The 24655-nt window shown below is 49.7% G+C and overlaps 1 protein-coding gene across 5 annotated transcripts in view; it reads left to right on the top strand.

Annotated features, from left to right (window-relative positions):
• Window positions 1-24655, top strand: part of CSMD2 (CUB and Sushi multiple domains 2) — a 697019-nt gene that overhangs the window by 343154 nt on the left and 329210 nt on the right. For all 5 annotated transcript variants that reach the window (XM_070468425.1, XM_070468426.1, XM_070468423.1 and 2 more), the window contains one exon: window positions 14111-14223. In XM_070468425.1, coding sequence (XP_070324526.1) covers window positions 14111-14223 — 113 coding nt within the window. The remainder of the gene's footprint in view (window positions 1-14110; window positions 14224-24655) is intronic.

Raw genomic sequence — 24655 nt, forward strand, 5'->3', positions numbered from 1 at the left:
TGCAACAGAGTAGAAGAAGCCAGCAGACAGAGCACAGCAGAGATGGGCCCACAGAGGCCCATGGCATCTGAGTCCTTGGATCTAGTCATCCCTGGAGCTAGCTACGGTATGACGACAGCTGCCAATAATTTCTTCTCTACCCCACTCTGGTTTGGTCTGGACTTCTGCCACTTGAAACCATGAGTGTAAGACATTAGCTTAGGGGTGAATGGGAGTGAGTGATCTAATCCAAGAACCCTCCCCTCCCCCATTTCCAAGTCTTCCTTCCTGTCTCCTCCCTCTCCCATCTGCTTGTGTCTGCTCTACATAATGGCCAGGTCTTTGGCTTGTTGTTCAGATAGTATGTGAACAGCGTTGGCGCATCTTGGCCCCTCCATCAGAGTGAATGTTTCTTGAGTACGTAGTATGTGCCACGTCCTGTATTGAGAGCTTGTAAACCCATTGTCTCACGTAAATTGCTAGAGTTCTATGAGTAGGGTGCTGTTATCCATATCAAATACATGGGGAGACTGAGATACAAAGCAGGTCAGTTACTTGCCCAGAGTTAGATAGCTGGGAAGTGTAGAGCTGAGACTTGAACCCAGGTAAAGTGCCTTCCAGGCCCACATGCTTAACTCTGCCCCAAACTGCACTGGATTCAGTAAATGTTAGTTCCTTTGCCCACGAGTCTCCCTTGCTGCCCGGAGCTATGACACAGCCACGAATGATGGCTGCTGTGTCTTGGAGCCTCAGCAAGAGTTTATGAGCATCACCTTGAATCAGCACAGTCGCACTATAAGACGCACACCTGGGAGAGAGGCTCAGAGAGGGACAGCGACCTCCTCTAGGTCACAGGGCCCATGGATGTGGAGGCAGGATCAGAATCTAGCTCGTCTGACTCTAGGAGAGGTTCCTTGCTGACCTTAGCATCGCAGTCCCCAGGACAGTTTAGTCCACCCATTCTCCAACCACCTGGGAGACTCACTCCCTCAGCTACGGCTTCAGAGCTGCTGAACCATCAGGCAGGGCTGGCTAGCTGCCTTGTGGAGGAGGAGAAGGAGCATTGAGGATGCTCAGACTCAGAATGGCAGTCGAGTGGCAGGCAGAGGCTGGCGTGGGAGTCTCCTCCATCAGCCATCTGCAAACATTTCCTCTGGATGAGAAGTATTATCCAAATGTAATCCCCAGAGGCCTCTAGAAGGCAGGCATTGCCACCCTCCCTGGAATGAGGGCAGGTCCCTTCTCCGAGTCGTGTCTGCAGCGACAGGCAGAAGCTGGGCAAAGCTGAGGAAGCAGAGCCGGGGGAGGCCAGGCCTGGGCTGCCGGAGGTGGGGAGGGGAGGTGACTGCCAAGTGTCCTGGTGACGCTGGGGGCCACAGAGTGGCCCTGCACCGTGCTGTCACCAGAGTAGATGCAGGCATCCTTATTCCCCAGGGAGATGAGGCCTGGCTGTGCCTTGGTCTGCTTAATCCCTGCGTTCTCTGGAGTGTAGGGTTCAAGGCACCAACCTCATCTCCTCTCATCTCAAATCTAAGCAAGGGAGTGAAATAGTTCCCATTTTCAAGACACCTACTGTGTGTCAGTAGTCCTGGACACATTATATGCAAGAGCACAGGTATCCCATTGCACAGATGGAGAAACTGAGGCTCAGAGAACTGCCAGCACATGCCTACATTTCACAGCTACTTAACTGTTGAGCCCAGATTCAAATACAGGGAGAGACAGAGACCGGAACCAGGAAGGAGAGAGGGTCTAGGTAGCATGTGAGCACACCTCCGTCACCAGGCTCCTGAAGCCAGTGCCCTGTTCCTAGGCCAAGCCTGGTGGGAGCTGACTTTAGCATCTTCGGGTATGGGGGCCATCAAGTCTCCAGGCTGGATCTCAGGTCTATCTGCAGCAACAGAGACTTGAGCTGGGGGCAGGGAGTGGCCAGCTGAGGGCCGGGCAGCTGACCAGGACCCAGACTTCTCTTAGATTGTGTCCCAGTCAGACCAGAGCACATGCAGATGGAGGCGTGCAGAGGTATGAGGCTTAGGCCATCTTATAAGAGTGAGGCAATGAGGTGGGAGAGGCAGCAGGAGAGCTGGGAGAGTTGATGCTGTAACACCCTTTTCCCCATTCTCTACCAGGAGAGCCAAGCCTGTGGGGCCTTCTGTTATCAACGTGCGTGTAGAGTCCCATCAGCTGATCCGTCCAGTACGGGTCACATGGCCACCCCCAATCCATTCAGCTATGGCCCGGGGCCATGAGGCTGCCCCTTCCAGGAGCTGTGGGTCAAGGGATGGAGATTGACCTTCAAACTCTACTCAGAAAAGCGTAGAACTGCCCGATTTAGAGCTGGAGACAGACAAAGAGAGTTGAGCATCCCCTGAGAAGTCATGGGGGATCCAGCACACGCTGTTGTGCCCAGATCTTGGTACCCGGCACAAGTTCCCATCTCCAGATCCAACCCCATTCTGTTCACGTTAGCCTCAGGGGCACAGCCTATTCCCAGAGGCAGGAGAACCCTCACCAGGAAGACATGCCCAGTGGGCAGCTGAGCTGGGGAAGGAACTGACACCCCAAGCCGGTCCCCGGACCTTCTCGGTGTGCGCCTCGCTCATCTCACAGCCCATCATGATGACACTCTCATCCCAACAGCAAACACAGCCAGGGGTCCTGTCCCCCGGCCCTCGGCGGCTCAGACACACGCCTCCAGGGAGCGGTGCATTTCCCTGCTGTAGTTTGTGTGGGTCCCTGGAGCTCACAGTCAGCTGAGCAGGCAAGAACCCTGGTAATCTGTCGAGTTTATTGAGTTGCTTCTGGGGAAGAGAACACATTTGCCCACGTTGATTACCAAACTCCACTGGGGTTGCTGCGCTGGGGCCATGTCACCTCGAGAAAAGCTTCCCCACAGGGTACCAGCAGCTGGTACAGGGCGGGCAGCACATCTCCATGGGAGACCAAGGTGAAACCCGCTTGGCCCCCGAGCCGCTCCTCAATGTCCCCAGGCTTCCCTGCTCGTCTGCCTTTTCCTCTACTTTCCCCACCTTTGCCCTCTGCTTCCTCCAGCAGGACCTCATTCATTCTTCCAGTCATTGAGTCCAGCATTCCTTTTTCCTGTGAGCAGCATTTCCTGAGCCCTTCCCATGTGTCAGGCACTCACAGAGTACTGAGAGAAGAACTAAATGAGAAGGAAATAGCTCCTGTCTTCAGGGAGCTCACAGCTTTGTGGGGAAGCAGATTCTTGTGTGATATGTGATGAGACAAGCACTGTGATGGAGAAAGTACAAGGATTATTCTTTGCAACAGAAAATGAGATACCCAGGAGAAGCCCACCAGGCTTCCTGGAGCCAGTGGCTTTAAGATGACCCCAGATGGGTCAAAAGGAAGTAGCTAGAAAAAGGATGGGAGTGCGTCATAGTAGACAGAGTTTGGCCAGGAAGTGAGTTCTTGATTTTTAAAAACACTAAGAACAGACCTTGACTGACCCTGTGTCCAGAGTGCTGGAGCTGGGATTTGCGCCTAGCCAGGCAGCAGACCTGGGAGGCCTCTGAAGTTCTCCGAGTTCTGAGGCTAGCTGTTTCCGGGGAATTCCCTGGCTGTCCAGTGGTTAGGGCTCCACACTTCCACTTCAGGGGGCCCAGGATCCATCCCTGATCAGGGAAGATCCCACCTGCCTCTCCATGTGGCCAAAAACAAACACAAGAGACTAGCTGACCCCGTTCTCTTGATGACAAAGGGGACAGTGTTCAAAAAGATGCCCCAAGATTTCCCTGGTCGGGAAATGAGAGCATCTAAGAGTCTGCATGCCACAGCTAAGACCTGCTGCAGCCAAGTACATAAGTAAAATAAACAAATGATTTTTTTAAAAAAAAGAAAAGATACCGCACTATCGAAAGCAAGAGACTGCCATCTGCTTGTTCTCTCATTCATTCAGTCATTCACAAAACTTGTGCCACAAAAGTGCTTGTACCCTCTCCCCCCGAGCAGCTCCCGGAGTTGCTGACACTCTCAGGCTTGATAGATCTCCCTGCTCGAGGCCCCACGGCACTCAGCCCCCACTGCCTGTGGGCTGTCTCCCACCCCCACCTGCAACGCCTGTGCACCCAACGCTCCCACCAGCTGAGCCTTGGATTTTCTGAGAATCGGATAGGTTCGTTGCCAGCTCTCTTGGTGCCAGTCATACTTGTTATTGTAATTATGTGACTTAAATTAAACATCACATAAACTGATGAAATATGAGTGTGAAAGGAAGTAGAGTTGTGCCTCTAGAAGCTAAATTGAATGCTTTGGCACAGTTCCATGAAGGAGACGCTCTGGAAAGAACTGCTTCCTAAATATTAGGTGTGAATGAGGGAGAGAACAGCATGCCGCTGAACCGATTCCATCAAGGTGGGGACCAGGCCTGTCTTGCCTGCTGCTGCATTCCCAGTGCTTAGCACAATGCCTGGCACATCGCAGGTGCTCCATAAACATTTGTAGACTGGATGAGCTGTGGCGAAATTGGAAAGGGTGAGCGATGCCTTGTGGGTGGGGTTTATATAAGATAGACAATGCAGAGAATAAACCTATGGTCAAAGGAAAGACCTTGCTCTGGCGTTACATGGACTGGTCAAAAAAAAAAGTACCTTCAAGTATATTTCTATTGTAATGAAATGTTTAAGCTATGAATGTATGCTTTTATTATTCCCCACTTCCCAGGTGGCACTAGTGTTAAAGAACCCAATTGCCAGTGCAGGAGACTCAGGAGCGTGGGTTTGATCCATGGGTTGAGAAAATCCCCTGGAGGAGAGCAAGGCAACCCACTTCAATGTTCTTGCCTGGAGAATCCCATGGACAGAGGAGCCTGATTGGCCACAGTCCATAGGGCCGCAAAGAGTCGGACACGAATGAAGTGACTTAGCGTGCACTTAGAAATTATTTTTTACCAACCAACTGCATCATTCGCAAGGCTTCTACAGTCAATGCCCGTAAACTCTGTAAAGGACAAGATAAATATTTTTGGCATTGCGGGTTCTAGTTGCTGTCACAACAGCTCAGCACTGCCTTTGTAACATGAAAGCAGACAATATGTAAATGAATGAGCACGCTTGTGACCCAGGGAAACTTTACTGACAAAAGAGACAGCTCAGTGTAGCTTATCAGCCCAGTTCTCGGGGACTGATTTGTTCTGTGTGCTGGGCACTCTGCTCTGTTGCTAGACACATGGAGACAAAGAAAATTCTGCTCTGGTGTTTGTGGAGCACGCCTTTGAGTGAGCAAGGTGGTCATCAAGTCAAAAGATGATTACTGTTTGCTGTGGTCAGGACAATGGTGGGGCATGTCCCAGGTACAGAGGGAAACATGCAGGGCACTGCTGCTCCCATGGGGGCAGGGAGAGGGGGAGGGGAGGAAAGGAGGCCTTTGGTTAGGTTTATGAGAGCAGTGATATTTTCCCAGGTAGTCAGATGGGGAAGCAGGGAACAGCAACCTAGGCAGAGGGAACAGCATATGCAAAGACATAGAGACTGGAAAGTGTCTGGAGCTCAAAGTAGGTGTCACAAAAGGGAGAAGGAAGACGTAAAAAATGTCAGGCTTTATCCTGGAGCTGGGCTTCCCTGGTGGCTCCGGCAGTAAAGAATCTGCCTGCAATGCAGGAGACCCAGGTTTGATCCCAGACCCCTGGGAAGAGCCCCTGGAGAAGGGCATGGCAACCCGCTTCAGTATTCGTGCCTGGAGAATTCTATGGACAGAGGAGCCTGGCAGGTGACGGTCCACGGGATTGCAAAGAGTCGGACACGACTGAGCAGCTTACACGTGTCCTGGAGCGAGTGGACCTTGGGCTTCCCGTGAGGCAGTGACTTGAGCAGATGCCCTCACAGAGTATGGAAGGTGGATGGAGGCAGAGGACCCGTCAGAAGGCTGTCTCTGTAGTGACGGGGAGGGATGATGCGATCACAAGGGGGAGAAGACGTGGCCACAATTGGCCACGGGAGCGAAGGAGTGGAAGGAGTTAGGATGGTGCCAGGGTGTGGTGGTGACCGGAGGCGGGGGTATGGTGGCTGGGAGTGGGGTGTGGTGGCTGGCAGGGGGGTGTGGTGGCTGGGAGTGGGGTGTGGTGACTGGCAGGGGGGTGTGGTGGCTGGGAGTGGGGTGTGGTGACTGGCAGGGGGGTGTGGTGACTGGCAGGGGGGTGTGGTGACTGGCAGGGGGCTGTGGTGACTGGCAGGGGGATGTGGACCACCAGGAGAGGACGCTGAGGAGCAGGAGTGATGAGGGGGGAAGCTTTGGTTTGTTCAGAGCACAGTAAATGACCCCCAGGCATATGGTTAGATAGCCAGGAGTTGAATCTTCATAGGGTAGGTCAGGCATCTCTGAACTGCCTGGGCACCCAGGGTGGGACAGGCCCTGCTGGGATCCAGAGCCTGGGGGAGCCAAGGGGCCTCTTTCCAAAGGTCAGTCTAGAGGCTGGGGGACTCCAGCAGCCAAAGGGACTTGTACTCACCCCAGGCATTCACCCAGTTCCTGGAAAAGAAGTAACATCGTGGATTTGTCTTAGGGAAAGGTTTTTTTTCTCAATACAGCAAGAGTCCTGGGCTTTTGGCTAAAGAAAAAACAATATGAAACTCATTTGTGATGAGACTGGATGTCAGGGCTGAGTCAATAAAGGCTTGCTTCAAGGGTGAGAGGGAGCTCGGGCAGGGGAGTGGGAAGCAGCCTCCAACCAGGGCCTTGGTGCCCTTTGCCCCCGCCACCGGGACGTTTCCACAAGGGTCTCCCTGGTTGGGTCATGGTGTTCTCTCCATCCCCCAGGGAGGGGAGCAGGCAGCAGGTGGGAAGGGTAGAGGGTTTGGGAGTGGGGTGGTGAGCACATGCAATATGTCACATTCTCCCTGCTCAGCCTCAGCAGTAGAAGGGTGGTTTTTGCGTGGCCTGGAAAGATTCTTCAAGCATGAATCAGATCCAGGCTGTGCACGTAGCTTGGTTAAGAGATAAAGCCCACAGAAGGTGTGCTGGGAGCACAGATGCCAGAGACTCTTGACCGAGGAGCAGAGGCCGCACAGAGGAGGGGATGGTGGAGCCAAACCTTGTAGATAATAGGCTTTGCAGGAGCTTCTGTATCTAGGGAACTGTGGAGGAAGTGGCACCCTCCGGCAAGCACGGTGCCTCGTACACCATACGTGCTTGGTGAGTAAATGAATGAATGAATGTTCTCCTGAAGCTGTCCGTGTTCAGGGATGCTGAGACTTAAACCAGGCCCTCCTCATCGTCCTCCCTCTCAGTTTAAAATTAGACAGCGATTCCTTGCAGATTACTGTTGTCATCTTGTGGGGCGTGTGTCTCAGCACCCCTCCTGCGGACTGTATGAGAAGTTTCTTAAGAAGAGATGCTTTCCACGCAGTTTGCTCTGAGCTCTATTGCCAGAAGCACAACTTAGAGCTTTCTGCTGAGGAACTCAAAGCCACTTTTCCATAATCAACTGCATGCATTAGAGGGAGTGATTTTTTTTTTTATTCTCCCTAAGCCAGATTCCATTAATGAAGCCCCATTTAACAGAAGTCAATTTACCAAAAAGAAAAAAAAAATTGAGCATAATTGCTTAAATACATTTTATGTTGTGCTATGGTAGCAATTTACTGGGTGAACTTGGAATTCCCCAAGCCCCCCATAGTGAAGTTAATGTGGACAGAAAGATTTGAAGGGGGGAATCTCTCTTTGTGTTTCTCTCCTTTAATTATGATTCTAACAGGGAGCAAAATTAAAGAGGATCCTGGGGGGAGGAGGAAGGGAAAGTAAAGGAACAGAATGGAATTCAGCTTCGACAGGTCCCCTGCCTTCCCTGAGTACAGAGGCTCTGTCTCAGGTGAGTTTGAATCCCACTTCTGCTACTTACTAGCTGTGTGAACTTGTGCAAGTTTCTTAACGTCTCTGTGCAGCCAGGTGGTGCAATGGGAAAGGGCATAGGCAGCAGCAGGTACAAAGGCTTGCGTACATGCGTGTACACTCAGTCGTGTCCAACTCTTTGCAACCCCATGGACTATAGCCCATCAGGCTCCTCTGTCCCGAATTTTCCAGGCAAGAATACTGGAGTGGGTTGCCATTTCCTTCTCCAGAGGATCTTCCTGACCCAGGGATCAAGCCCACATCTCCTGCATTGGCAGGTGGATTCTTTACCACTGTGCCGCCTGTACAACGGCAGAGAGGCACAAAAAAAGCAGTTCACATAAGGTCTTCTGTTTGACTGCAAATGGTGTGTGTGTGTGTGTGTGTGTGTGCGTACGTCTGTCTGTGTGACTACGTCTGTCTGTGTGACGTACTCAGAGAAGGAAGGCAGTCCAAGAAGACTTCGCTGGGAAGGTGACATTTGATACAAGACTTTGAGGAAGTGAGAGGGTGAACCAGATGGCAGTCTGGGAGAAGAGCCAGGCAGCAGCCAGAGAAACTATCACGTGCAAAGGCCCTGAGGCAGGGGTGGGTGTGGCCAGTTTTGAACAGCCTGGAGACCCTTGTGGCTGGAGCATAAACAATAAGGAAAAGAGGGGACACACTGGCTTTTATAAGGAATAAGGAACAAGGAAAGGAGAGGCGAAACACACTGACTTTTTAAAGACTTCTAGACTCTGGTGAAGTCTTTGGCTCTAAGAGTTAGAGTCACTGAAGATTTGATTTTAATTAACTCTAAAAGCAAAAGTATGAGTCGCTCAGTCGTGTCCAACTCTTTGTGACCCCATGGACTGTAGCCCACAAGGATCCCCTGTCCTTAGAATTCTTCAGGCAAGAATACTTGAGTGGGTAGCTGTTTCTTTCTCCAGGAGATCTTCCTGACCCACGTCTTTTATACCTCCTGCAGTGGCAGGCAGGTTCTTTACCATCTGAGCCACCAGGGAAACGCTAGTTAACTCTATTAATGCATGAGTTAATACATGCATAGGGAAGCCTGGCGTGCTGCAACCCATGCGGCTGTGATGAGTTGGACACAAGTTGGCTATCGAAGAACAACAAAAAATGTATCATTTATGTTAAAATCATTGTCCATCACTCAGTCATGTCTGACTCTTTATGACCCCATGGAGTGCAGCACACCAAGCTACCCCTGTCCAGCATCATCTCCTGGAGCTTTCTCAAGCTCATGTCCATTGAGTCAATGATGCCATCCAACCATCTCATCCCCTGTCATCCACTTCTCCTCCTGCCTTCAGTCTTTCCCAGCATCAGGGTCTTTTCTAATGAGTTGGCTGTTTGCATTAGGTGGTCAAATATTGGAGTTTCAGTTTCAGCATCAGTCCTTCCAATGAACACCCAAGACTGATCTCCTTTAGGATGGATTGGTTGGATGTCCTTGCAGTCCAAGGGACTCTCAAGAGTCTTCTCCAACACCACAGTTCAGAAGTATCAATTCTTTGACACTCAGCCTTCTTTATGGTCCAACTCACATCCATACATGACTACTGGAAAAACCATAGCTTTGACTATATGAACCTTTCATGGCATGGTAACATCTCTACTTTTCAATATGCTGTCTAGGTTAGTCATAGCTTTTCTTCCAAGGAGCAAGTGTCTTTTAATTTCATGGCTGCAGTCACCATCTGCAGTAATTTTGGAGCCCAGGAAAATAAAGTCTGACACTGTTTCCATTGTTTCCCCATCTATTTGCCATGAAGTGATGGGACCAGATGCCATGATCTTAATTTTTTGAATGTTGAATTTTAAGTCAGCTTTTTCACTCTCCACTTTCACCTTCATCAAGAGGCTCTTTAGTTCCACTTCACTTTCTGCCATGAGGGTGGTGTCATATGCATATCTGAAGTTATTGATATTTCTCCCAGCAATCTTGATTCCAGCTTGTGCTTCATCCGCCAGCCTGGCATTTCTCATGATGTACTATGCATATAAGTTAAATAAGCAGGGTGACAATATACAGCCTTGACGTACTCCTTTCCCAATTTGGAACCAATCCGTTGTTCCCTGTCTGGTTCTAACTGCTACTTCTTGACCTGCAGACAGATTTCTCAGGAGGCAATTAAAAAATGACCCATCTTAAATGTACAGTTCTGGGGACTTTGACAAATTTGTGTATGCCGTATATCCACCATCTTATTATACAAGACAAGACCACCTTATATGTAAGACCATTCCCTGTATTCCTTCCCAGGCAATTCTCCCTGTACCTCTCACCCCCACCTCGGGCACCCACTGATGTGCGTACTCTCACTGTTGATTCGTCTCCTCCAGAGTTTCATATAAACAGAATCATACAGTATATACTCTATCATTCAGCATAATGATAGAGTTTTGAGCATCTTTCATGTTGTAGGTGTTAGTAGTTCTTTTTTATTAGAGTTTTGAGTAAGACATGACACCATCGCAATGGCAAAGTTTAATGTGATAATTCCAGCATTTAAGTCCCTAAATCTCTGATAGATACCAAGAAAACTCTCAAACGTGCATGTCTGTCCTAGGAGGCAGGAGCAGAACAGAGTAAAGATGCACAGGGCCCCAAGTTGAAGCCTTGGGAATGAACAGTTAGTTATAAGATTCCTGGGAGCAGGTGAAGGTGTGGGAGAAATGGGAGGGGGTGATGTCCCTTCAGACTTCTCCTCTCTGTACAGTTGGGGCTTAAAGTTGATCCCAGGGCTGGAAAAGCTGACTTCCTGAATTCCAGTTACAACCCAGATCATTGCTCTCATCCTGCTCTAGGGACCCCAGCACTCTCCCCTCATTCCATTTTGCAATAAACAGCCTTTGGTTCTGAATTATTCAGGTAAATTCTCCCTATTTCTACTTCCTTATGTAAATAGCCTCCAAGCTTTGTCATTGAGGTAGAATTGAATTTGGCCTGAGGAAGAAAAAACCCACAATACTGTTTGTGGCTCCTTAGAAAACTTAAATGACTATGCCTGTAATAAACTGTTTTAAATGGGATCTGGTAAAATACAGTAATTGGTTTCTGTTATAGCTCTTATGATAGCAGTATGGGTGATATTCCTGGAGTTTGGTGTGTGTCAGCATTTTCATTATAGTAAAAACTCAGTTTTTCAGGGTGAGAGGCTCGTTGGTTAGTTCCTTTGTCCGATACGCATTTATGGAGACCCACTATGCTGGAGCTGTCTCCCTTTCACCCCGCTAGATCGTCTCCCTTCCCTTCTCTACCCTGTTCCATGCTTAGGAAGACTTATTTGTCAGACTACACCAGTATTCTTCCTTGCCCTCTGGCTTCCAATTGGGCTAGCTCAACAGAAGCATCAGCAGTAGATGGGAGGAGGGGAGGCAGGAGAGTGAGTTCCAGGTTTTCATTCCTTGCTCCCTCCTGGTGGGAATCTGTGCAAACTGACTGTAGTCCCAGCTGACCAAAGATCTGGGTCCTTTCTAAGCTTCAGGGCTCACCATTTCTTTCCAGGTCTGTGAGGGATAGCCATACCCTTGTTACCAGCCTCAGAATTCTGCCCCATCCTTGATGGTGAAGAGACCACTCATTCACCCAGAATTATTCTCAGATGACTGAGCCACCTATTTCCTGCTGGAATCCTGACACACCTGCTTGTATCAAGCATTGTGTTAGGTGCTCAGTACAAAGATGAAGAATAAAGATGATGGAGAATAAAACAGCAGCCACCACTTACCGAGAGCTTTCTATTTGCTAGAGATGGTGCTAAAGTCTTTTTTGTGTATTATCTCATTCCATCCTTGCAACCCTTTCAGGGAGGGATTATTATCCTCATTTTACAGATAAAGTCACAGAGAATGTAAGTAATTTTCATAAGATAACACAGCTGATCCCTCCAGAGCCCCAGCTTCCCACCCCCCACCCACCTGTCTGCACTGCCCTCTTGGAGGCATCATCCTAGGGAGACACACACCTGGATAAATGAATTACAGTCTGAGTAACTTACTGTGGCATCACAGAGGAGGGGAAAGGGAATTATATTTATTGAGTTAATGCATGCCAGATACTGGGCTAGGTCCTGTACCCGGAAGATCCCTCACTTATTCCCATGGACTCTCCAGGCTGGTGTTATCATTCCATTTTCAGAAAGATGGAGTAACTGGTCACACTGATTGGAAGCAGTGAAGCCTGGATCTGAACCCAAATCTGTGTGGTTTCAGAGCCCAGGAGAGGAGGAAAGACCTTCCTGGATGGGGACGTGGTATTTGCGGGTTTCCCAAAGTCATCTCGGGTGACATGGCTGGTGCAGGGGAGGGGGTTACTCGTGGGTATATTCCAGGCAGAAAAGGCAAAGGCATGGGACTTCCCTGCTGGTCCAGTGGTTAAGAATCCACCTCCCAAGGCGAGGGTGGGATGTTTCAAAAGAACAGCATTGAAACATGTATATTATCTAGGGTGAAACAGATAACCAGCTCAGGTTGGGTACATGAGACAAGTGCTCGGGCCTGGTGCACTGGGAAGACCCAGAGGGATCGGGTGGAGAGGGAGGTGGGAGGGGGGACTGGGATGGGGAATACATGTAAATCCATGGCTAATTCATTTCAATGTATAACAAAAACTACTGTAATGATGTAAAGTAATTAGCCTCCAACTAATAAAAATAAAAAAAAAAAAAGAATCCACCTCCCAGTGCAGGGGACGTGGGTTCCTCCCTGGTCGGGGAACTACGATCCCACATGCCACGGGGCAACTCTAAACCCACACATGCCACAGGACAGTTCCCACATGACTCAGTGGAGATCCTGCATGCTGCAGCTGAGACTCAACACAGCCAAATACATAGTGATAATAATAATAAAAGGGCAAAGGGGAAGGAGAAAGCTTGAATCCTTAGGTGTGATCAGGGTGTTCGGGCAGGGTAGGTACCGAAGGGGACGTGTCAGGAGGTTTGGTCCCTGATTCAGAAACAGGGAGGAGGACAGGAAGACATTGGTTCTCGGCTGCTGGAGGCTGTGGGGTCCAGGAGAGAAGGGGGTGCTCCCAGGGTGAGGGGGGGTAATGAGCAGAGAGGAGGGGCATTGGGGGCTTAGCCTGAGTGTGGAGGAAAGATCTGATTGACGTGAAAGCTGGTTCAGGATGCAGCTGGGCAGAAGGCTAGGGCAGTGACCGGCGGCAGGGGGGCATATGCTGGCGTCGACCCACTGAGCCGACTGGCTAGAACTCGGAGGAGGCTAAGTTAAGGGAGGAGAGGCAGCCTGGAAGCAGGAGGGGTGGCGAGGGGCAGCGGGGAGGCCTCTTGTGGAGGCAGCAGGGATGGGGCAGGAAGCAGAGGAGATCCAGGGCCTAGTGAGTGACCCCAAAATGGGCTCTCACACCTGGGAAGGGCGCGCTGCACAAAGTGGCTGCCCAAGCTCCTTCTCCTGACTTCTCTGAGGTCCGAGGGGCTTGCTTGGGGTGGCTGACCCTCCGCCCCTGAGTGCGGGGGAGATGGTGGGGGCAGGGGCTGAGCCTCTGCTGGAGAGCTGGGGCTGCTCCTCTGTCCGGGGGCTGGATCTTTGTGGGGCATGTGGAGCTCTGCAGGAGGTGGGTGCGCGGACATCTACTGGGCGGGGGGCGGGGGGCGCGGGAGGCGTGCAGTGGGCCGAGCTGGGGCTGCTCCTCTGTCCGGGGGCTGGATCTTTGTGGGGCATGTGGAGCTCTGCAGGAGGTGGGTGCACGGACATCTACTGGGCGGGGAGCGGGGGGCGCGGGGGGCGTGCGGTGGGCCGAGCTGGGAAAGCTGGGTCTCTCTCCGGGTGGCCAGACCTCACTGGGAGAAATAGTCCTCTGCTCCCGGCCTGAAGCCTGCCCCCCTCCTCTCAGCGTCTCCCTGTGGTTCAGGTGGTAAAGAATGCGCCTTCAATGCAGGAGACGGGATTTGATCCCTGGCTTGGGAAGATCCCCTGGAGAAGGGAATGCTTACCCACTCCAGTATTCTTGCCTGGGAAATCCCATGGACAGAGGGGCCTAGTGGGGTACAGTCCATGGGGTCCCAAAGAGTCAGACAGGACTAAGCAACGAAGCGCACGCGCTCAGCCTCTCAGCAGTGGAAAGAGCCCCTGGAGGAGCCAGCTCAAGCCACCCAGATCCCAGGCTCCTTGCTGGAGGGCGGCTGGGGCAGCGTGGGCCTCCCTGCTGCTGGGACAGAGGTCCCGGCACACGTGGGCAGTGGAGAGACTCCCGGGTGCCCAGTCTCGGCCAGCTGTGGTCCCTCACCTCCCTCCCCCACACTTCCTGTCCCCACAGGTTCACCGGAGCCAGCCTCCCAGCCCCCGTCATCAGCAGCAAGAACTGGCTGCGACTGCACTTCACGTCGGACGGCAACCACCGCCAGCGTGGCTTCAGCGCCCAGTACCAAGGTAGGCAGGGCCAGGCGGCGGCGAGGTCCGCAGGCTGGGTGTGCTTGCCTCTGTTGTCCTGCTCTTACTTGCAGACCCAGACGTCTGCATTTCAGCATCTCCGCATCTGCCGTTGTGGTCTGTTGTCCAAGGGAGGACACTTCTTGAATTGTGTAGAATAGTGTGCCCTGAGCTGCCCCTCTTCAGACCAGCAGAATCTTAATAGTTTATACCACGGGCCTCCTGAGAGCCAGGTGCTGGGGTTGGCACTTCATCAGCATCATCTCACTTAATCTTCGTCATTACCCCGTGAAGCAAATACTGCCACCATCTCCATGTGATGGACAAGGGAGCTGAGGCTCAGAGAAATTAAACCAGTTTCCCAAGGCTCTCTGAACCCCTGCCCCTCGAATCTAGAGCCCACCCTCCTACTGGCAGAGTTTAGCCTACCCCAGGGTAAAGTAGGAGAGCTGCCCATATCTTACCTCTCATTCATTTCGTGTAGAACACAAATGTTTGACAAATGACAGACGAAACTTTAGGGAGCTCTCCAGCTTAGATGCTCAAATCTGGGAAGAGCTGTCGAGAGGCAAGAGATCAGACCAGAAATGGCAGGTGGAAACTGCAGGTAAGCAGATTTCTGCTCCATCCATGATGAATTTCCTAACTCTGAGAGGAGAGTTGCCCATAGAAAGGAGTGGATTAATCCTAAGGCGGGGGGTCCTCCACACCTGGAGGAGATCCCAAAGTCCGGTGGATGGTAGGTATAGATGACAGCCTTCCTTTTCAACCTTGAGTTTGTCCAAAGTACACAGAATTTATCCATGGAGACAAACAGTGAGGATTGGTTTCAAACTTGCTCATTAACCCATTGTTATCACCAGTTATGGGCTTCCCAGACTTGAGTTCGATCCCTGGGTTGGGAAGATCCCCTGAAGGAGGGCGTGCAACCCACTGCAGTATTCTTGCCTGGATAATCTCATGGACAGAGAAACCTAGCAGGCTACAGCCCATAGGGTCACAAAGAGTCGGATACTACCCAAGTGGCTTAGCTTGCATGCACACACTGGTAGCTCAGTGGTAAAGAATCCGCCTGCCAATGTAGGAGACGCAGGTTCTATCCCTGGGTAGGGAAGATCCCTTGAAGGGTGAAATGGCAACCCACTCCAGTATTCTTGCCCAGGAGATCCCATGGACTTCCTCCAGAGAAGTCTGGTGGGCTATAGTCCAAGGGGTCGCAAGAGAGTCAGGCACAACTTAGTGACTAAACAACAGCCACCAATTACAAACTGAAGTTGGTTCTGATTGATTCGATGTGAATTTGTATTGCCCGCCTATTAAGCAGAAGGCCCTGTATGAGGCCCTGGGGAATAAAGAGTGGGCTGTATTGGGAGTGAGAGTACGTGTATCAACCAGTGAGCATAGGACACAGGCCTGACGGAAGATGGAGCAGTGATCAAGGCCACGCCACCGTTAGGAGGGAGCACCGACTCCTGGGGAGGAGCAGGGCAGCCTGTCTTTCCATGCCCCACCTCGGAGGCTCTGAGGCTTCGGCCTGAACACTGAGCACCCTGCCCGCCCCAGACGTGGCACCGGCAGAGCAGGGGCCCCCAGGGCCAGGCTTTCAGGCTGGGAACTGGGATAAAACAGCCCTGGGAGCAGAAACATGACCTCTAGAATCTGAATCTTTTATGCACAGCCTCACCCTTAGCCTTGGGTAGCAGGACTCCCTTGAAATTATTTTTCAAAAACAAACAGGAAGCCAACTTTGATGAGCTTCACAAACCCTGGTTCCAAGAACTTTCTTCCAGACTTTTTTTTCCCCTGCACCTGAGGTTGGGCCTTAGTGGGAGTGAAGCACCTCTTTGTCTCTTCCTCTCATGTTTTCCAAAACAGAAAAGCAGAAATGAACATTGTTTCATCCGATTGAAGAGGTTCCAGGTGTTTCTTATGTAAGTCAAGTTTCTGAGGGCCCATTTGTCATGGTCATAGATTAGAGTTTGCTGCCAGACAACAGGCAACGAGAACCCAGACCAGGCAGTCTCGAGAAGGTCAGGAGCACACGTCCATTGCACCCCTACTATGCCTCAGGCCCTGCACCAGGCACCATATGAGTTTTAATTCTCCCCTCAGCACAGTGATGAATGTATTTTAATTCCCAAATCTCAGAAGGAAGCTGAGGCTCAGAGAGACTGTGAACCTCACCAAACACACCCAGATCACACAGCCTATCACCTGTTGTTGTTCAGTCGCTCAGTCGTGTCTGACTGTTTGTGACCCCGTGGACTGCAGCACACCAGGCTTCCCAGTCTTTCTCCATCTCCCTGAGCATGCTCGAACTTATGTCCATTGATTCAATGATGCCACCCAACCATCTCATCCTCTGTCGTCCCCTTCTCTTCCTGCCCTCAGTCTTTCCCAGCATTTTTTCAGGGCCTTTTGCAATGAGTCGGCACTTTGCATCAGGTGGCCAAAGTATTGGAGCTTCAGCTTCAGCATCAGTCCTTCAGTGAATATTCAGGGTTGACTTCCTTTAGGACTGACTGGTTTGATCTCCTTGCTGTTCAAGGGACTCTCAAGAGTCTTCTCCAGCACCACAGTTCAAAAGCATCAGTTCTTCGCCACTCAGCCTTCATGATGGTCCAACTCTCTCATCCGTACATGACTATTGAAAAAACCATAGCTTTGACTATACAGAACTTTGTTGGCAAAGTGATGTCTGCTTTTTCAGCATATCAGTGATGAAGCTCAAATTCATTCACAGGCCTATGTGAGTTTTTCTGCAAAATCACAAGGCCTTCTCCTATGGGGCTATGGTTGCCTCAGTTTTCTTATTTGACTGGTAGCTTTTAAACTTTGTTTTGTTAATCTCATCCTACCATAAAACAAATATATACATTTTTTCCATTACAACCTGGACACACATATATATCTGTAGACCTAAAAGGAAAATGTCACCAAGTGCTATTTACCCTTAGTAAGTATGATGCACCCTGAAAATTTCTTTTCCAATTTTTAGTGTTAGTTGCAGCTTTTAAATCAATTTCACAAGTCTGTAGCAAGGAACAACCCACAATCTGAAAAATGGTGTTAGTTACAAAATTCTCAAAAGTAGACTCTTTTTTTTTTTTTTTTTAATTTTTATTAGTTGGAGGCTAATTACTTTACATCATTACAGTAGTTTTTGTTATACACTGAAATGAATTAACCATGGATTTACATATATTCCCCATCCTGGTCCCCCCTCCCACCTCCCTCTCCACCCGATCCCTCTGGGTCTTCCCAGTCCACCTGGAAGCAACCCAGATGCCCATCAGCAGACAAATGGATGAGGAAGCTGTGGTACATATACACCATGGAATATTACTCAGCCATTAAAAATAATTCATTTGAATCAGTTCTAATGAGATGGATGAAACTGGAGCCCATTATACAGAGCGAAGTAAGCCAGAAAGATAAAGACCATTACAGTATACTAACACATATATATGGACTTTAGAAAGATGATAACGATAACCCTATATGCAAAACAGAAAAAGAGACTCAGATGTATAGAACAGACTTGTGGACTCTGGGAGAAGGCAAAAGTAGACTCTTATCCTCTCTGATCCTCCCACAGCATAGCCCAGAACAGGATTTTCAGGATGGTGTGCACCAGTGTACCTGTGTTTCAAGAACTTGGCATCTAATAAATATTAGTTCATTCAGTTCTTACAGCAGCTGTGTGAAGCAGGTACTACTACTAGCCCCATCTTACAGATGAGGACTGAGAGCTGCAGAGAGGGTTCCATGGTGGCTCTAGGTCTCAGCCATAGAATGTTGGAGCCCAGGTTTGAATCCCAGCCAAGTTCATCTGGATCTGGCATGCTAATAGACTGTGGTGGGTGCCACTTGTGTTAATACATGATTCTCCCCCGGGAACTTTCTCTAGTGTTTTCCAGACTGCGAGTACCTAGTGCAAGGGTCTACAGCAATCATTTGGAGACTTAACTGACAACTTTGTAAAGCAGGGTTTCTCAGCCTCCGCACTGTTGACACTGTAGCCTGCATCATTCCCTCCGGTAGGGGCTGCCTCGGGCACTGCAGGCAGCTTAGCAGCATCCCTGGCCTCTACCCACAAGATGCTAGATGCCAGCAGCACCCACACATGTGTGTATGCACACACACGTGTGTGCACGCACACACACACACACAATCATGACAACCATAGTCTCCAGACTTTGCCAAATATCCCCTGAGCACAAAATCGCCCCCAGTTGAGAACCACTGCTCTAAAGGGATGAAAACTTCGGGACCAGCAAAGAACATTCTAAGTTTTGCTGCTTGTAAATTCAGTCCCAAAGAAGAGCAGAGGTGGGTTTCAGTCAGGGGTCCAGGAGGAGATAGGAGCATACTTCCTGCGGGGCTGTAACTGAAGAAGGTTTAGTGAAGGGTCCAACTACAAAGAGGAGGGTGAGATTAAAGGAACCCAGAGCAATGATGAGGTCCCCAGGGAACAAACAGCCGAGAGGCCTTTACCACACTAGGGGAAGGGCCAGGGAAGGGGGAGCAGGAGCTGGAGCCCTTGAAGAGGGGCTGCCTGGCAGAACAGAGCTGAGGCTGACCACTGCCAGCCTCCAGGGCAGGAGGGCGTGCTGGGAATCTGTAACCAGTGAAGGAGGGGACCCCAGGAATCAATAACCAGATCTTGCCCTTCTCTCCATCACATCTGCTGTGCTTCCCATCTGCCAGCCCAACAGGAAACCAGGAGCAAGGGAACAGAGGGCCTGCCCTGCTCTGCTCAGTGCCCTAGGCGGCGGGCCAGCTGGACTGGCAGGCTTCCTGGCTCTCTAGCTGTCCACAGAGGTCCGGCTCTGGGCACGGGGGATCGCGGAGAAGAATGGGCCTAGGGAGTCATCCGCATGGGACCAGCTTCACCCGTGCTTGGCTTTATGGCCTTAGACTCTCAAGGGACGTAGGGCACTTGAGAGCCAGTAATTCCCAACCCCTGTATCCGTGGAGGTTTTGTCCCAGAGAAACAAACAAGAAAATTAAAATAAATAAATGTAACTCACCTACAACACAGCACATTCCCTTCTTATCTCAGCCCCATCAGAATTTAGGGCTGTTCACGGCCACACACAATGCTAACCAGAACCGCATGGTAGCAGATCTGAGTTCTAGGCTTCTGCTGCCTGGAGCTGACTGTGGGGAGGTGGGCAGCTGTATTTCGTTTTTAAGAAATGTGTCCCTTGTGACACTATCGTGACCCTACCACGTGACATCACAGAAAGATCAACGTGACTGGACCAGTCTCTGCTCTCAAAGAGAGCAGGTTAAAGAGAGGAACAGACGTGAGTCTGTAGCTTCTGTGCCGTACGAGAAGAGCTATAATTGAGGCCTGATGAAAGGTTCTGGGAGTGGATAAAGGAGCAATTCATGTTGTTGGAGACACTTAAGGAAAGCCAGACTTCAGTGTGAGTCTCAAAAAGAGGCCAGACAGACAACGGGAAGAAGCCTTCCAGGTAGAGCTCAAGCAAGAATATGAAAGTGCTAAGTCTACGGAACCACAAATATCTGTGTGTGTCTGTAGCACAGGTCAGCGAACCACAGCCTGCAGGCCAGACTCAGCTCTCTGCTTGTTTTCATGTGGTCTTCAAGGTAAAAGCGGGTTTTACACTTCTTTTTATTTTAATAATTTTTAAAAATCTGGCCATATAACGTGGCACACAGGATCTTAGTTTCCTGACCCAGCGATCAAACCCACACATCCTGTATTGGAAGCATGGAGTCTTAACCACTGGACCACCAGGGGAGTTCCCACATTTTTAAATAGTTGAAGAAAAAAATTGGAAGAACATTTCATAACACATGAAAATTATATGAAATTCAAATTTTAGCATCCATAAATGAAAGGTTATTGGAACTCAGTTACACTCATTAATAGACAAATTTTCTATGACTGCTTGAGTGCTGCCGGAGTCGGGTAGTTTGCAACTGAGATGAGGCATTTTACAGAAAACAGTTGCTGACCTAGAGCGAAGTCTGCAGTCATGAGCTGTGATGGGCAGCTAGAGTTATAAGGCTGGAAAGTGAGGTAGGCAGTCACACCATGTCATAAAAAGCTGCAGTAATGCTGGGCTTCATCTCAGAGTGGTGCTTGTGAGTGTGCTCAGCGCTCAGAGGTGTCCAACTCTTTATGACCCCATGGACTGTAGGCTGCCAGGCTCCTCTGTCCATGGGATTCTCCAGGCAAGAGTACTGCAGTGGGTTGCCATATCCTGCTCTAGGGGACCTTCCAGGCCCAGGGATCAAACCCACTTCTCTTGCATCTCCTGCATTAGCAGGCAGATTCTTTCTATAGGGGGAAGACCCCATAGTGGTGAGAGGTTGATCAGAAGTTTTAACAAGAGTGGAGAGATGATCACATTTCATTTTCAAAAAATCTTTGCTCTAGAATGAAAATGATGGGAGACAGATACGAGTTTTTGGAGGATGAGAACTTGACAAGGATTTACCTGGTGGTCCAGTGGTGAAGACTCTGCACTCCCAATGCAGGGGGAACAAGTTCAAACCCTGAATGGAGAACTAAGATCCCGCAATGCCTCATGGCATGGCCAAAAAAATTTTTTTTAAAAAAGATGACAGTGAAGATCCAGAGTTTAGGCAGAAGCAGTAGGAGATGAAGAAGGGGAGACAGACCAGAAGAGATCCTTCTGTGATCAACCACCCTGGACTCAGTACATGTCAGGTTTGGGAGTGAGAGGGGACGGGGGAAAGAAGATGAATGAGTCAGAGATGAATCTTAGGTTTTTAGCTTGAGTAAGTGAGTAAAATAAATGACAATATTAACCAAGATGGTCCCTGGCAGAGGCAGATGGGGGACAGATTTTGCTTGGGATGCATTGATTCTGGGGTAGTGTGGGATGCCAGGGTTTGGGAGAGAGATAGACAGTTGTCTCTTCTGTCAATCTGTAGCTCAGAGAAGAAGGGCCTTGGCTAGAGAAAAGGATATAAAAGCTTCCAGGCAAAGTAGAGGCTGAGGTCATCAATCCCATCTTAAGGCATGAGTCCTCCCATGCATGTAACAAGGAGAGAAGTGGGTCAAAAGAATGGACTTTCAAAGTAGGTTCCTTGCAGCATCGAAACATGTATATCTAGGGTGAAACAGATCACCATCCCAGGTTGGATGCATGAGACAAGTGCTCAGGCCTGGTGCACTGGGAAGACCCAGAGGGATGGGGTGGAGAGGGAGGTGGGAGGGGGGACCGGGATGGGGAATACATGTAAATCCATGGCTAATTCATTTCAGTGTATGACAAAAACCACTGCAATGTTGTAAAGTAACTAGCCTCCAACAAATAAAAATAAATGGAAGAAAAAAAAAAGTGGGTTCCTTGGAGACCATGGGGTTCTCCCAGCAGCTGTTTTGCAAAGGGCTGAGCAGGTGGAATTTCCACCCCAACTTCAACTAGAGCAGTCCCTCTTTGATCTATTTGTAGAGGCATGTACCTAAGCTGGTTGAAATAAGTTCCTCTACCTAAAGTACTTGGCAAGCCCAGGAGTTGAGGTTCTATAAAATTCCTTCCTGTTCTGGAAGAGCACTGAGACTGTGTCATCAAACCCTCTGTCTCCAGGTGAGGAATATTTCCAGTCCTTTTCATTGTTTCCTTGGTTGTTTTGTTCTTGGTGTGTTGGTTTTTTTTAAGCCTACAAGGAATGACAGTGAGAAGAGCCTTTCTTAAATGCCCCCAGTGGCTGCTGATCACAAGGGGTGAGGGGCTACCCTGGAGGGAAGGCAACCCCCTTCACTGTTGCTTTCCTCATTTGAAGAGGGAACAGTCATTTTAACCCTGCAAGGTGACTAGCAGTGAAAGGAGCTCCTGGTAAAATATCTGACACTTGGCAGGCACTCTCGAAATGGGAACATGAAGCTTCCCACCCTGTCCATCACCTTGACCCCTGTTATATGGGGAACCCTCGTGCAATGAGAGTGAGCTGGCGGCGCTGGCTCCTTTTCACGCATGTCCCCCTCGCTGCTGCTCTGACCTGATGATAATCCTCAAGTGACTCTACCTCCTTGCAGCCAGATCCTAGCCTGCCCCGCTGCTCGTCTCACTGCCTCTCAAGTCCACCCTAGTGACTGCGAGACTGGAAGATTTTCTACTCTCTGGAAGTCCTGTGCTGAGTCTCAATTGTCTGCCCAAGAAACATTTCCATTTGAGAACGATCGGCATTTACTGGGATGCTGGAGGCTTTTTATGGTAACAGGCTGAAGCTTCTGATTTGCACAGGGACACTGAGTTTTTGCTTGTGTCCGATCCACAGTCCTGGGCCAGTGCCTCGGGCACCCTGTGATCCAAGCTCCTGCTTATTTGCTCTATTCTTGTTGGCCCTCTGAACTGCTGCCGGACTCTTAGTGGCTTCATTTCCAAGTTTAGGCCTCTGGGGTCCTCAGCATGGATCTCAGGATCCTGGAGGCTGAGTACCCACAAGGCCAAGCTCCTGAGTTCAATCAATAGTGAGCCGCGTGAACACACATGCGACACCCCCTCGCCTTGCCAGGCTTCAAGTGTCACCCCTTCCTTTTTCCAGAAATGAATTCAAAGCATAGATTCTGTTAACAGTGGGTCATTCATCCGCTCAGTCATCACACTCTTTTTGGAAACCTTCTATGTGCCTGGCTCTGTGTCTGCCCCAGGATGCAGACATAGGAGCCCATGCGGCAGATTGCTGGAACCAGATCTGACGGGGCCGCGTAATGAGGGTTTCAGCGGAGGTGCAGGTGGAGCCTGGAGACGGCACTGACTTCTCCCTGACACAGAGACAGAGAGAAGGTAGCCTCTGAGCTGAGCGAGAGGAGAGGAGAAAGGATGTTCGGGGAGACACGACAGCATCCCAGAGGCGGCTGAAAGCAATAACCCGTGGCCACAGTGATTCCCTTAAACATCCGTCTTCTGGCCATCTCCTCCAGCTGACTGCTGGGAAGTCACTCATGAAGACGGCTGCACAGCCCATTATTAATAGCAAAGCATGAATCTATTCTTTTTCAAGTTCTTTTCCCATTTATCTTACTACAGAGTATTGAGCAGAGTTCCCTGTGCCACAGAATAGGGTTAGGGTTAGATAAACGTATGTGTGTAACAGTCAGTTTGCTGTATGCCTGAAACTAACATAACATTGTTAATTATACTCCAATCTAAAATAAAAATGTTTTAAAAATAGCACAGCACTCTCCTAGGAGTTAGGACATGCCCCCTCTTACACTGCCACCCATGAACCATGGGCCACCCCTGATGCTGTCCCCCTTCTACTGTGTCAGAGTCCTTCTCTACTTTAGGGGTTCCAGCAGCATGGTGAGTTTTGCTGTGATCAACCAAGAAACTGAACCGGCAGCTCCCAACAGAGCACTGCTTACAATCTAAGTTGGGTTGATGATTCCTTTTCCCACCATATTTAAGAAATTACCCAGCTTTGGAGGGACCCTGCAAAAATTTCTCAACTATCCATTATCTTTCAGCACCTGCGTTCTTAGCAGTGGTCACTGCCGGAGTTTTGAGGGATGTTTTAATGATTTCGGTGCCAGTTTTTTGCCCTTCATTTAGCTGGCGCAGTGAATCCAAGCCTGGAACGCACTGAAGCAAAGCACCCAGGTGATGCCTTTGTCAACAGCGGCTCTTACAGCATTCAAAGCACTGGGGACTATTTCCATCCTCTTCCACGTCACTTCTTCCAGCAATCTTCAGCAGAGTTACTCCATCTGAAGTTTTGCCAGATGTTCACTTCATTTTTCTTTATCCTGGTCACTGATAGTAACATTCTAAATGCTCAGTGAGTCTTTAAATAAGTTGCTCAATTTGAATATTGCCACCTTTTCCTTGCAAGAATGTGGCATCATCTTTGGTCACAATAACCTCTTCACCTTTTCCTGGGTCATGAAGCAAAACATCATAAAGACTAAGGGTTCAGCTCACTTTTCCAAATACTGTACCATCAGTAGCAGTAGCTTTGTTGGGTTCGTTCTGTGACACCAAAACTTGAAGCTTCAGTTCAGTTCAGTTCAGTCGCTCAGTCATGTCCGACTCTTTGTGGCCCCATGGACTGCAGCATGCCAGGCTACCCTATCCATCACCAGCTTCTGGAGCTTGCTCAAACTCATGTCCATTGAGTCAATGATGCCATCCAACCATCTCATCCTCTGTCATCTCCTTCTCCTCCTGCCTTCAATCTTTCCCAGCATCAGGGTCTTTTCAAATGAGTCAGTTCTTCACATCAGGTGGCCAAAATATTGGAGCTTCAGCATCAGTCCTTCCAATGAATATTCAGGACTGAATTCCTTAAGATTGACTGGTTTGATCGCCTTGCTGTCCAAGGCACTCAAAAGAGTCTTCTCCAACACCACATTTCAAAAGCATCAATTCTTCAGTGCTCAGCTTTCTTTATGGTCCAACTCTCACATCCATGTATGGCTACT

Source organism: Odocoileus virginianus, chromosome 5, assembly GCF_023699985.2.
Source record: "Odocoileus virginianus isolate 20LAN1187 ecotype Illinois chromosome 5, Ovbor_1.2, whole genome shotgun sequence".
In the NCBI taxonomy this organism is placed as follows: domain Eukaryota; kingdom Metazoa; phylum Chordata; class Mammalia; order Artiodactyla; family Cervidae; genus Odocoileus; species Odocoileus virginianus.